General features: G+C 48.6%; 1 protein-coding gene across 1 annotated transcript in view; it reads left to right on the top strand.

Moving 5' to 3' along the window:
* Nucleotides 1–8724, top strand: part of LOC126541662 (zinc finger protein ZIC 5-like) — a 149281-nt gene extending 140557 nt beyond the window's left edge. The window contains exon 2 of the mRNA XM_055076823.1: nt 4927–8724. Coding sequence (XP_054932798.1) covers nt 4927–5201 — 275 coding nt within the window. The 3' untranslated portion in view covers nt 5202–8724. The remainder of the gene's footprint in view (nt 1–4926) is intronic.
* The last annotated feature ends 6312 nt before the right edge of the window (nt 8725–15036 follow it).

Genomic DNA, 15036 nt, shown 5'->3' with positions numbered 1-15036 from the left:
TCTTACCAGTACTCACCTACGGGGCAGAAACCTGGAGGCTTACGAAAAGGGTTCTACTTAAATTGAGGACGACGCAAAGAGCTATGGAAAGAATAATGGCGGGTGTAACGTTAACGGATAAGAAAATAGATTGGGTGAGGGAACAAACGCGAGTAAATGACATCTTAGTTGAAATCAAGAAAAAGAAATGGGCATGGGCAGGACATGTTATGAGGAGGGAAGATAACCGATGGTCATTAAGGGTTACGGACTGGATTCCAAGGGAAGGGAAGCGTAGCAGGGGGCAGCAGAAAGTTAGGTGGGCGGATGAGATTAAGAAGTTTGCAGGGACGACATGGCCACAATTAGTACATGACCGGGGTTGTTGGAGAAGTATGGGAGAGGCCTTTGCCCTGCAGTGGGCGTAACCAGGATGATGATGATGATGATGATGATGATGATGATGATGATGATTATGATTATGATGAAGAAACATAGCACGATATCACGGGTTTGACTACATGTCGTGGCGGCAGCATTCCGACGGTTACAGAACTTAAGATTCAGGAGCACGTTAAAGAACACTTCGGGGTCAAAACAAATCTGGATCCCTGCGTTGCAGCGCCTCTCATAGCCGCAGTGTTGCTTTATTAATATTATTATTATTATTATTATTATTATTACTATTATTAGATATGGAAACATACAAACACACAAAGGAAACAGGGAGGGAGCAAGCTGACAACTGCCACCGAGATGGGCACAACGCCTGCCTATACTCTGTCGGGAGGAGGGAATGAAAAGAGAAGAGGAGAAGAAAATAAAAAAGAAAGGAATAGGAAAGAAAATAGGAAATAAACAAATGAGTGGCGTCCTAAACTGTTGCTTTAGGACACCAAACCCAATAAATCTGTAATGGTAGCAGTCCTATTTTTCCTTTTTTTTTCTTTTTTTTTTTCTTAAGTTCTATCCAATTTACCTTGCTTGAAGCTTCGAAACCGCTCAATAAATGCTTGCGGACGGTTACAAACATACGACTGCAAATAATCATCGAGGTCCAAGGTTGAAATTACATGCCGGCGGTACAGCCAACGGTATTAGCAGCTATACCACGACACTGCAGCATGACGGTGAATCGCATTTCCGGTGGCCGTTAATATCACCATCAAAGTCCCAGTATGATCGAGTGGAATCGCTACATGGTAAAGGTCTCAGGACAGATCTTGGTCTTCTAAGCAACAAGGCATTGCAGCCTCTCCGCGTCCTTGCATCCCAATGTATACGATCTTGCGCAGTTGTGTCGCCTCGGCGAGACTCGGAAGGAAGAGCGCTATACTCCAGATAATTCGGAGGCGGGCGGAATCTCGCGTCCTTGTGGCACTCAGCACACTTCGTGTTACACATTGTCCTGAATTTGAAGTAGAACGTAAGATATTAATATATTAACCTAAGCGCAAGACGGCACCACACTCAAATGCAAGTGAGATTTCGTTCCCGCGAGGGCATTGGATATTTCGGAAAGACTTGCTTCGGCTCCTCCTAAAGTTCCTCCGTGATACAGGGTTGGTAAGCGAGTGGAGAGCCGTGTGGGTCATCGTGGTGCGGAAAACGCACAACGTGTTGTCTTCCATGTCAACGTGTTTATTTTTTTCACTTCTTGCTGCTATAGCTGGACTGCGAAGTGTTTCAGAAAACATCGCGTTTGATGGGTGGCTTTCAGGCTGAGCAATTGAGGGAATCTTTTGCGATGCTAGGTCCACCTGTGCCAAGCAACACCTCCTCCTCCTCCTCCTCCGCTATCCCACGGAAGCTTTCATTTATGAGTGGCAAAAATTCATCGACAGCCTCCTTCATAATAATACGCAGTTTTGTTGAAGCTATAGCCGATCAGGAGCACGCCAGTAGTGCGCTTCGTTCAGGTTACCGTGAAAGAGAGTGGAGAATAATTTGTTCATGATGCACACGTCCACAAGGACGCCCTTCTGGATCGAGAAGCCAGAAAGATCGCGGAAACCGAGATACAGCGAGCGTCCGCAAATAGCGCAGCAGAGGCCAAACAATATTGCGCCGCTCAAACGAAGGCGACGAACATGTGCCACGCAGCTGAACTTGCTTCGATTCGGCCTCCTTGCGTTCGAGAACGCCGGGCAGTTCCCGTTCTGGCAGGCCGACGACAGACTCGAGCGTTTCGCCCAGCGGTGAGGCCGTCGGACATTCTGTGTTTCTATGTGTGCGTACAGTAGATTGTTTCTGGTGTCGACAAATCTGCAAAGAGGGCCGCACGCGCTTCGTTTACAATGCTTGGCCTTTGGGCGCATGCACGTGCAAGCACTTGCTACCCGACGAGGCTGGATCGCCGCTCGCGGTCTTGTTTGGCTTGCGTGCCGAGAACGAGCACCCGCTGACACAACGGCGGTATACCCCGGCGGACACGCGCGGGCGTTTCGTGCTAACTGCTTACACCTGCTCGCGCTTTAGGGCGCCCGGCAAGCAACGAGTGGGATGCGCAAAGAACGAAGAAAAGTGTGGCAAGAGCGAGGAATCGCGACAAATATTGGCACGCGGCCCCTATACGTGCCACCGACAAATGAATCAACAGTATTGTAGAAGCCTCCTCGCATCGGGAGAAGGCACAATCTCTTTCCATATTCCTGCCTTTCTCCATAACGTAACCTATAACCCAACCCCAGCAGACCTGGCCTAACCTAACATAACCAATTCCATCTCAACCAAACCTAACCAACTAGCGCAAGCCAGTTCCTGCACTATACTTCTTTCTTTGGTATAGATGACGTTCGATGAACGGTAGTTGTGCAGTATTCGAGCATTCTGCATGAGCGAGTACAGCGTATGGACCCGAACCTGCGCAGCGACGAAACAGCGATTAAAAAAATTAAGTGACAACATCGGCGATGGGGAGAAAGCGTGCCGATGTCCCGATAGCATTTTCTTAGTGGTCGGTAAGCGAGTGTGCTATAGTGTAAACAGGGCTCAAGCCTCAAAGCGACATTGTTACCGATAGTAGAGAACCCACCGGAAACTGCGCTTGCACATGCTGCCGAACTAAGCGCGCGTGCTGCGTAGGCTAAAATCAATTGATATAGAATTGTGCCGCTATTATAGCGTCCGTTATCAGTGTTAGCGCACTGCCGTCGACGCCACGACGGCCATTGTGTCACGTCTATCCGTTTAGTTAGTAATCGTTGCGCACCTATTATACTACAGGTGAGATAACCGAGGCATATAAAACAGGCTATGTTTGAATTGAACTAGTAACAATTTCGGCAACACAGAAATTCGGGCTAGTTGGTCGATGTTCGTGTTAAACTTTCTTGAAGCGCAACTACGAATACGTGGGAGAGTTTAAAATGAAAGTAGCATGATTAGATGGACACCTTCGTCAGCGCCCAAAAGAGAATGCAACAAGGGTGGCTTCAAGCCAGAGTTATCGCATGCGTTAAAGTGCCAAGAATTGAAGAATAGTATGACACCTCACGCCTTAAGACAGCATAAGAACATTGGCTAGCAAGGCTATAAGCTCTCTCAAGAGGGTTAAGAACTAGCCAATCTGACAACTATATGAGCAACGGCTGATGGACAACACATATAATAAGGCATTCTTGCGGCATGTGCATGAAACGAGCACGCGTGATTTTATATGAATTCATCTCATGTATATTGCACGGCCTGGCAAACCAATGCGGAAAGAAAAAATACTCACACGAGCTTATTGTTTCCGTGGTACGGGGGAGTGTGAATGTAGCAAAGTTGGAAAGACGGCGAAGAGCTACTGTAGACATTTTTGCACGCGTAAAATTGAGACAAAAAACTCCGATTGTCTGCGTGAGTAGCTGGCGAAAGCATGAGTGCTTGAGCGTTAACGATGTGCAACGTAAATACAGGTCACCTACTAGTTAAAAAGCAATTAAGGTACGTTGCTGTTTGGAAATATTTTACCACAATGCTTCGCCACGAACACTTTCACCAGTGTGGAGTTAAGAGGGACAAAAATGAAAAAAGGAAGAAAGGAAACCAATTCAAGCTACAGTCATGTGCACGGACGCAGCGTCGTTCGCCGGCATAGCTCAACACACTTTCCTCACAGCACGTGCGCAGCCTGCCCCAGAGACCTAGTGGCAAAGCACAGTCTTGCAGTACCGCATTGCTACGTGCCGTAATTGGCTTCTTCCCATTGAAATGAATACAAGCTAGCGACAACAAGGGTGTGGGTGCGTGCTTTCACGCTGCACCCTTCCCCTCCTCCTCGTTCTCGACACAACATTCACAGGTCCGAGAAGCTCGCGCATAGTACAAGACTAAAGAAGAAACGACGACTGCGTGCGATCTTGAAAAACCGACCGACTTCCGCGAACCGCTCGTGTGGTCTCATTGTGCCTTGACGAAGCGGGACCGTTCCCGCTCCGCCATGGCGCGTTCTTCTCATCGCCGGACAAGCCGCCCTGCATACGCGACCCTTTTGTCGGGATGAGCGCGCTGCACTTCTTTTTAGCTACTTCCGCACGCGCTCCGCGCTCTTTTCCGCCTTCTTTTTTCTGCGCCGTCTCTCTCTCCCTGCGTCTCACCTATACCCCTCCCTCCCAGCTTCCTTTCATCCCCAAAAACCGCGTCCGCCCGTCCGTCACCGTCGAGCTCGGTCCCTTGAAGCAGCGGCCATGAAGAGGGACGAGAAACGATTTCTGGAAGTGAAAGTTCCCAAACAAGAAACCCCCAAACCAAAAAGAAGGGGAAAAGAAGGAAAAAAAAGCGAGCACAAGTTGGGGAAACTCTCACGAAATATATGAACAAAATAGAAAGGAAACGAAAAAGTGGGGAGTGCGAGCTTGTTTCTTCCGACTGGGTCACCTTCGTTCCCGTCGCTGTTCCGGTGCCCGAGTTCCTTTCTTACATTTTTCTTATTTCATTGCCTCTATTTCTTTTTCTCTACAGGGCGGAGGCGCTGCGGTGACTTGGACGAACAATGCGAGAACTGTCCGATTCCGGCGAAGACCCAAAGAGACGAGACAGTGACGCACCACAGCCGTACAGCTTGCGGCAGGCTCAGCATGCAGGATACCCCGCTGGTTCTCGACAGCCGTTTTCGAATACGGAAGAATCTGCGCTACAAACTCGACCCCCTCTCCCACCGCTCCATTTCACCCTCAGGCCCTAACTGCCTTACAGCCCTTTCCCATCTGACTCGGTGCGAGAAGACGCGCTCTTAAAGATGTTCCCTGGTGCGTCCTCGCAAACCACGAACGACCTGACTTGACGAGCGCGTTCTTCAGTCTTGCAAACGAATCTCTCTCGCCTCTCTCTTCCTTGTTCTCACTGCATACGTTCAGGCTAGTCAGCATTCGAAGCACTAACGCGACCTTCTCAAAGAAGCAGCATGACGAAGTTGTCTTTCAATAAAGAGATAGAAATCTGTAGTTCAGAGCTGTTGTTGTAATGCTGGAGAGAGACGGCTATACACCAAGCGTTCTTTGCATGCCTTTCTGGTAACACGGATGTCATGCTGTTATGACTGAGTTCTGCGAGTTTCCAGGACTCTCAGAAAGTCGGAAGGTATGCAGTGATAAGTGAAAGGGTCATGCCAATGTGGATGATCCAGTTGCCGTAAAGGAACTCAGGAGAAACAACACGACCTTTTGTTCGCGTGATTTCGATATACGCACAAAAACGATTGCAATTGAACCTTCGCGTGCTCCAAAACCAGACTAATGCTCGAAACGGTTACACTGCGCGGTTCAGTGGCCAGAATGAGCTATCTAGGCTGTTGTGAACAAGATACTAGCGAAGGGGAGCTGCGCAGTGACACGCAGTTCTCGATATTCAAAAAAGCCTCTTGCATTCGGCTCTCGGTCTCTTTCGCGGCATGACAGCGTTACTCGGTCGGAAACGATGCACGTAAGCGCTCGTGTGAAGGGTAAACGGATTTGGTCTCGCTCGCAGCTTGACAGATGCCGCCGAAGCGCGGAAGCAACGCGACCTACTGAGAACGTTTGCCGTCGACACCCCTGATTCGCATGGAGCACGTACGGAGAACGTACGCAAGTAGGCGTGCGCACTAAGCGCCTTTACACCTCAGGGGCGGTGGCGCCCCCCACTACCGCCCCTAGGCGCACGTGCAGCCGCATAGGAGCGGTTCGTTGTCGCACCGCACCTGCACACGGATGAGATCGCGCCATGCTGCTCGGCGCGGTCGGACCTGGAAACGTCTTCTGCCGGCCAATAATGGGCGCTTTGCGGTGTACGTTGCGGACTGGCTGATTGACAAGCCGATAGAGGCTCTCGTCTCGAGACTTCAAAGAAACCGTCTGCCGGGACACCGAGGAGGGCGGCTGTGTGCCTTGCGGTCCAGTGCTTCTGATCACCCACATGGCGCAAAACGGCGAGCGGCTCGGTTGGCACGCTCTGGCCGCCTGTCCCAGCCTCGCTGCACCCGTTCGTGCATGCAAGAGTGCGATGCGCTGACGTCAGAAAGACACGCCGATCGTTCTGCGACGCGCTGACACCTCTTAGGAAGACTCGAAGCAACGCAGATGAGAGCGTAGAACGTCTCCCTTTAGAATGTCAACAAGAAAGCGACTGGTGCCCAAACAGACGAGGTTTGATCGAATACCAATGCGTCTAAAGGAGCTGCTGCAGTACCATGGCCAACAGCTATATCTCACCAGGAACGTGCGCTTGCTGCTCTTATGGTGTTTTTTAGAGGTCACTCGTATTGTGGTTAAATAGAAGGATAAGAAGAGCCCGTGCATTCTTCCTGATGAAGATCAGTTGTTTCACAACCAGGCAGATCTCTGTAGAATGTTTACCTCAGATGTAAATCACTGCTTGCACTTCTCTCTCTTGTGACATATTGTGTATCTGTAGTATTTGCGATGTATTAAGCTGTGTTACTCTATGAGAAGCTCTCATGCTTTGAGGACTTATCGAAATGTTATTTTAAAACGTATCTGTTTTTACATCTCTGATGTTCTGTAAGATGTGAATTTGTGATACATCTATACGTTACTCACGTGACAAGGAATAATTGGCACCGCTTCTTGTGCAAACATGTTACTACGTGCTACTAGAAGATGATGATGTTGACCCTTAGATTTAGTGGGACGTGCCCATAAGCGCCCACTGCTGATCTGATGACGACGACATGTTTTGATGGATGTTCGCTGGTTTCCATGTTGTCCAAGAAATGGGTGCATTATTCCAAATTAATATACAGCATAAATTTCCTTATATCTACGGAATTAGCATTGAATAGCTTAGAATTACCTGTTAAATAAAATCAGGAAGGTCCTGGCCAATCCCCCATCGTGGGTAGGAGCCACACGTGTGGCAGGCTACAACAACAACAACAACATGTTTGCTTGCTGCCCTTGTAAATACACCCTGTAAACAGTTTCCCTACTGTGCTTTCACGTAACATTTATTTCGTGGAGGTGCGGGGTATCGATCCCGGTATCTCTCGCGGTAGAGGCGCTGGGTACTTCTTCTGACGACGGGACTTCGCAGCGGACGCCACATCGAATCTACCGCCCTGCCTCGAGGTGATGACACGTCGCCGCCAGCTACGCCTGCGACCGCTACCCAGTTTGTCGCCCTCGCACATCCCCGCGATCCGGGGATCTTTTCCGGGGCGAACAACGTTGGCATGGAAGAGTGGCTCAGCATGTACGAGCGAGTCAGCAAACGGAATTGTTTATACAAGGAAAAAAAAAAGACTAAACGCATGTACTTTGCAACGCAAGCGCTACTTTTTAGATGAAAAAAAGATTAAAAGCACATGACAGGACAGACAAACTGGCAGAAGCGCAGCGAATTGAGGGTTGAAGGGGTCACGTTGTACGAGCTACGTGAACATATGATGAGTGAACTTTAAGTCACTCCTATTGTGGGGGAACAAAATTCAATGAGCTAATGATTCCCTTATATACTTCGTATCATTTCGTCCTTGTTCTTTACAGTCATTTCACGTATAACGCCAACCACAATTTCGCCGCCATGTGGAAAGGCAGGAGTTATTTCAAACACTTTCACACACTGCAGTGGTCGTCTTGCCTGTCATATTTTCAAAACGAGCCCCTTTGGCATGTTGTCCGAAATTGGCACCACGTAGAGGAAAGCGAAAGTTCGTGTGCTCTATATATATATTCAAGATAATTATACAACTTGCTACAGCAGCTAATCGCTAGCATAACATCGATATGATCCGGCATTTCGCTACCCTTGGACAAGTTTGTGGGTGCGTGCGCGTACTGTAAAAAGCTAAAAAAAATGCTTTGTTGTGTCACAGTCTCGCCCACCCTCCTGCTTTGTCTTTTTCACTCACTCACTCACTCACTCACTCACTCACTCACTCACTCACTCACTCACTCACTCACTCACTCACTCACTCACTCACTCGCTCGCTCACTCGCTCAACTCCTCAACTCAACAAAATGCTACGGTGTGCGAACAAATCCGGCGAATGCGAAATTGTGGACCGAGTTAAAAATTTGATGTGCCTTGTTTATTTTTCTTACTACATATGCCTTGCGGCGAACACCCCGAATAAGAAAAAATCTTTTTAAAAATGCGTATGTGCATGACTGTAGCATCTCTGCTTCCTTTAACGCAACATACCGAGTACGTTCACTGAAAATTCATGCCCATTCTTCTGCAACGCAGCAAAGAAGACACAAGCAGTGAAAAACATCGCAGTGATTGAAACGCATGTAAGGGCAATAAACATGCCTTCTTTTTCTTTTGTGTGTGTGTGTGCTCAACGCAATAAGGTTCATTATTGCTAACTGGGCAGAGAAAGTTAAGTTGCACGCTTCCATCTATACAGTTAAACAAAGCTAGAAATCTGCGGCGGCTGCCTTAAAATACAAATTTAACACATTAATGTGGGAGAGAGGGAACATGAAAAGCAGGGAGGTTCGGTAGACGTCCAGTTTTCTAGCCTATACGTGGGGCGGGAATATAGAAGTGAGAGAGAGAGAGAGAGAAAATCAAGGGCTTGCACTGCAAACGTGCCACGGCAATCCTGTAGAGCCGGGCACTATGCATGGTGTGCTGCTTTCAGGTGCTCTAGAAAAGCTCGTGCGGCTTGCTGGTCTATGGGCGGTGAGGCAAGGCTCTCAGGACTACTGCATCGGTAAAAGGCCGATAGGCCAATCTGTAAGTGACTTTTATGGGAAAGAAACAAGAGAAAAGTGCAACGCCGCAATTGTCTCTCGTTGTGAGGACACCTCAACAACACTGCAAAGGAGAGGGATGAGGGGAATAAAAGAAGAGAAGCGGAAGGAGGCCTCCCCAGTCAAGCGGCAAAGCTGACCTCACGCTCAAGGCACACTCGGCAGAATCATTGAGAGAGAAAGACATAGGAAAGGTAAGGAGGTCAACACTTGCGACCTGAATGTCCAACGAGACGGAATGTCCAACAGTGTGCACATTCCGACTCGTTGAACGTTTAGGCTTGTTGGACAATTCGTCTCGTTGCCACGTGACCCATTGGGCATTCCGTCTGGTTGGACATTCGGTCCCGTTGGACATTTAGGCTCTAAATCGGAGGTCAACCAGATGCTCGTCCGGTTTGCTACCCTACAAAGAGGAAGAGGTCTAAGGGTACAAAAATAAATACAATAGAGGGAGTGGGAGAGGAAGCACTAAAGCAGTCTGTCACTGAGGCCAGCCGATTTCAGAAAATTTTAGAAGCGGAGGAGCGTAAGATACCCCGGATACGGATACGGATACCCCAGATAAATCCATCTAAACCTAGCAATGCTTTATCCTTATCTTGTGAACCTGCGACACATGATTCCCCGGTTACCACGGTCCTCGTCTGATAGTCTATAGAATGTTCGCTGAAAATAGTCTAAAACCCAGCCCCTTTAACACAGTCCAGAGGAGACTAAGCTTTACCGCTGCACGAGCCTCATCTAGTTGTGTATGCAATTTATGAGTGAATATGCTCTCCTAAATTCCACCCCTAGCCAGTGGCGGCGCAGTAAAGTTTGTACTGTCAAGATAAAAGAGAAAACAAAAACTTTGAAATCATAAAACCGTCATATATGTTTAACAGCAAAACTACCGCCCCAACTAGTCAACTAAACTAAACGTTGACTTAACTACACGGCAGCAGACGGCATTGTGTGCTGCCGTTCTTATGTCCGTCCGTTTCCATTCAGCGCTACTTGGTTTTTCAATATGTCTTCGCTGCATAGCACAACCACTAGACAGTGAAACCAGCAGCCTGCACATAAGATTAAGAAGTATAAGTTAATACTTCTAAAGGTATTAAAATAATTTGTTTATTTAAAAAGAACGTCGCAGTGAATCTGAATGCAAACAGCTTCAATAAAATAGTAAAATAATGTAATGACCTAAATAGCCCAGTTTGAGAGTAACGTCAAGCCCGCTTATCTCGAGTTATAACCCACTAATCTTGCATCCTGACTAAAAACTTCGAGGCATACTGCCATCTATTTGGCACTAATTTGTACTAGGCTCCTCTTACGAGAGATTACTAACTCCGCACGGCCCCTATGAAACATCTGAACACTCTCATTCCTGATCCGTTAAATAAGCATTATATCTATCTACTGTATACAGCGGATAACTGAACGGAGCTGGAAGTTCCGGTAGCTGATAATAGTATTTCTAAACCACGATACAAGCTACTGAAAATAATTCAAAATTTTATGTCCATTGCCCACTAAAAGCGCATTTCGGCTCCTCAAACGAACCTATCATCCCCAATGCCGTAAAGCTGATAATGTTGTCACACAGTTCCATAATATCGTTCAAGAGAAACCGTTGTTCTTTCGAGTAGATCTGGGCAACGCGAGGATGCGTGCTAAAGGCTGGCACACAGTGGCCAACACGTACGGGCCGCACCGGTCCCTCGTGGCAGTGCACAAAGACAGACAGAACCCCCGTCTAAGGCAAGGCTGGGGTGTGCGGTTTCGCGGGGTCCTTTCTCATAGCAACGCCGCTCGCGTGTGCGGTTACGCGCGTGCGCGGGAAAGTATATACTACTATACTACATGCGCCGCGGAGCGAGGCGGCAACAGACAAGCCGAAGAGGAGGATCCCGCAGGATCCGCGCACACCTGGTCTTGAGCCGTGAAATCCGGCCGCGGTGCGCATGAAAGCCGCGAGTGGGCTGCAGATGCCCGCGTCGCTCGTCGCGAGCCCGCCGGGGGTTCCGCTTGGCTTCGGCGGGCGATAGAGCGGCTTGTTGCGCCGGCGCTCCTGCCTGTTACGTCTTCATAAATCGGCGGCCGACGCCTTCTTATTCTTCTCCTCCCGGAAGACGCAGAGCGCCGAGTATCTACCTCCTTTCTCTTCCTTTTTTCTTTGTCACCTGTGCAAGACGAAGAACGCTTGTACGTATTTGAGTCCCTTTAACAAAACGTAATGATAAGATACCTGAACCATCTACATGCTTTGCAAAAAAGAAATTGTGAAGAAAAATGAAACAAATGTTGGCGTCAAGCAAGCTATTAGAGACGAGGCCAAACCTAAAATAACTGAATAGGCGCACTTAGCCAATTGCTATAAAACAGTATATAGTTAGGAGCAGAATAGGATTTAGAGATGAGGAGAGGTCGCGGGGAGGACAAAGGTTCTGACGGTAAAAAATCCACAGTTTCGCCAGGAAGACAAAGCATCGATTGCGATAGCAAATTAGTAGACAGCTATACGCTGTAAGGATAGTACTTTTATCAGCCTCATAAACTAGTAAGCATTCACTTTTTAACTAAAGTAACAAGCATGATGTCACGCGCACACAAGCAAACATGAACACATTCTACTCAATGACCGCAGAAACTCGGTGTCAAAACGCTGATGCGGGGAAGCGCGGCAGCAGAAGCGAGCGAACTGACCTTCGCGCTGCCTCTCGCTTCAACGCTAAGCGGCGAGAACATAACGCACACGAAGCTATCAGTCATCGGTGCGCCTATAGACGCCTAAACTTTGTCCCCATCGCAGATCGCTTTCGTGATAGGGCCCGCGCGGCTGTGCCATGTGCAGCCGCCGCCAGAGTAGAACGCCCCCCTCCCTCCCCTCCCCCCGGTGCCTTGCGTGCGACGGAAGATGTCCCGCTTCCTCCCCGCTTTCCCCCCTTGCGCGCGCAATATTGAGCCGCCATCGTAGGCTCACCGTCGCGCGCTTTCACTCGCACATCATCATCATCATCATCAGCCTGATTACGCCCACTGCAGGGCAAAGGCCTCTCCCATACTTCTCCAACTACCCCGGTCATGTACTAATTGTGGCCATGTTGACCCTCCAAACTTCCTAATCTCATCTGCCCACCTAACTTTCTGTCGCCCCCTGCTACGCTTCCCTTCCCTCGGAAGGGAAGGGAAGCACTCGCACATATATACAGCATACGGCGTGCGGGAACAATGTGAGCCCACTTGGACGCTATACGGAACATCACAGCGACGCTGCCGGCGACGACGGCAGAAATGCGCCTGGAATGTCCATATAATTGCTGTCGCAATAAAAGGACCGACAGGCAGGGCGCTCGAATTAGCAGGCCTCTGGCTTTCTGTACTCTGCCTCAGCAACTCCCTGCAACGCAGTGAAAACTGTTAGTCGCGTCAGATAAGCAGAATGCAGAACCAGGAAGACGTTTCCTCCGTTGTCCGCTTCCGATAGCGCTCCCAACGACGCAGAATGAATGGAAGATTCACGGAAGGATTAGGGGCACACAATGGGCGAGCCATTCTACTCTGCCATCGGCCATTTTTGGTGCAATAGTTCGGTCACGCCGCCGACTACAACGCCGGATTTTCGCGTAATTGGGCATATAATGCTCTAGCATTAAAATGGGCCACCTTGCATAAAAAAAAGCTCAGCGGGAAGTTAGCGCTCTGCGTGCGCGTTTGCCACTTCCCTGATCCCGTCTTTTGCACTGTTCCGTTCAAAGATGGTAAGATGGAGTGCAAATGTGGGGAAATACATTGGAAAAGCGAGAGAGAGTATACGATAACAGGTGACGATACACCTTACAACATAGAATGCCAATGATGCAATTCTGTCAATTATCAGTTAGCTAATAGCTTCTGTATAAGTTTCGTTATCGCCCAGCCTTTAATTACTCCACCGCTAGCATTCAATTGAAGCAGTTAGTACTGCTAAACGTCGTTGAATATTTGCAGCTCGTATCTCCAGATGTTTGACTTTCTGCATTCTAAATCGTGTCGTCATATGTCTTTCCACTCGCTCGTGATGACCACCAAATTCGGCGAAGTGAGAGCTATACGGTTATACGCCACGTACGTTGCTTACCGACCAAGCCGGTTTCCTATGATATATAAAACATCTTATCGACGTAACAGAAGCAATAAGCATATTGTCACTTTATGCTTGCCACCTTCAGTAACTGACCCTGGTTAGGTTGAATAAATGAATTCAGTACTTCTATAATTGGCTCAGACAGGATCTCTGCTCAGATGGAAACCAATATATCAACCTAACGAGAAAAGCGCAAAGTTCAATGCCGTTCCCTCTTGGTCGCGGCAATCGTATAGAACCACGCACGCCGTAGTTCCGGGCGGTTCCCTCTTGGGTCGTCCCTGAGTTTTTGCCACATTTCTTCACTGTTCCTCTGCAGGAGGTCCCATTAGCACCGGTCCACAGATGTTCGCCTCAGTGCGCTTTGGAATCATTCCCAGAAACACGGCCTCAGCACAATCACCCATGGGATATATGTGCGCCTCCCCGCGTCAAGTATATATGCGACAGGATGGGACAAAGAAAGATAAAGGAAACGCAGCCCGCACGTGCTGTTCATTTTTGGGTGTCCAGCACCGCACAGTGACGCTCCTGTTCGGCTCTAATGCGCCTTCTCGTTAGGGAGGCATGATGTTGCTTCTCCCTAAGTCGAGGCCCACTCACGGCCGTAAGAGCATATCCGCGCTGTGCGTGCAAGTACGACACGTTCAGATGGAGCCACAGGAAAGAGAAACACGTCGTTAACTTGTGAATTGGTGAGGCAAAAGCTTATCAATGTTCATTCTGACAGCCAGCGTGCTTGCATGCAATGGTCAGTCAGCTCTGACGCTGCCTCAAGCCGACCACATGTACAGCGGAAAACTCCTTAGGCGAACTTGATTCGAACAAACTGTACATGAGAACGAACATTTTCTGAAATTCCTCGATAAAGTTGTGTTGTAGTGCAGTGATTTTTTTTTTCTGTTTAACGACCTTCATCCAGTGCAACTGTCGTTTGTACTACAATGTTTCACCCGGATAGCGCTATACACAATTGAATAAAGGGATTAAATATAATAAAGCGCTGGGAAGCTCTCTTCTTGTCATTTACTGGGGTCGTCTGTATCATATGATTTTACATATTTTGTTGCTCGTAGGTCGTATTGCGCTGAGCCAATACACTATATACCTAAGCGTGATTGTTTACGCTTAGACAGCGCCAACATCTTTCAGCAAAAGTTGCCGTGTTCCACCAAACACCGTGTACAAGTCCCGACGGCATACACTCGACCACAATAGTGCGGTATATGCGTCCTATATGATATATCCAATCATTATGATGGCCTTGGTAACATACAGACGTGATAGTGGGGTTCTTGGGGATGAGAACATATACAATCCGGCATCATCACCATCTTCTTCATCAGCTTCTTTTTCTTTTTCTTCTTCCATAAACACTTCAGGAAGCCACTTCCTCCGAATTATCTCCAATTACACCCGTCTTTCATCGGCCGACTCCATATCCTATGCCCACAAGTTCACATCACATCACAAGGAGTTAGCTGCCACTTTATTCCTCGAGTATGCACGGCACAGGCATGCTGTCGGACGAACTCCCACTGTTTTCACACTCGCATAATGCCTTGTTGCGTTTCGCCTACAACGCGCGGTAATGCCGGCGCGGATGCAACGGACGCCGGGGCTTTGTTCAAAGCGGCGGACATTTTGGCCCGTTCGACGCCGCCGCAACGCCTACCCGCCAAGCGTGTCCAGGCGTGTTTCAGTGCCACGTGTCTTCGTGTGTGCGTGTGTGTGTGTGTGTGTGCCCTCGCTTGTCAAAGC

This window comes from Dermacentor andersoni, chromosome 2 (assembly GCF_023375885.2).
Source record: "Dermacentor andersoni chromosome 2, qqDerAnde1_hic_scaffold, whole genome shotgun sequence".
In the NCBI taxonomy this organism is placed as follows: domain Eukaryota; kingdom Metazoa; phylum Arthropoda; class Arachnida; order Ixodida; family Ixodidae; genus Dermacentor; species Dermacentor andersoni.
Note: the sequence above shows the minus strand (reverse complement) of the source record. Positions and strands in the feature narration are given on the sequence as shown.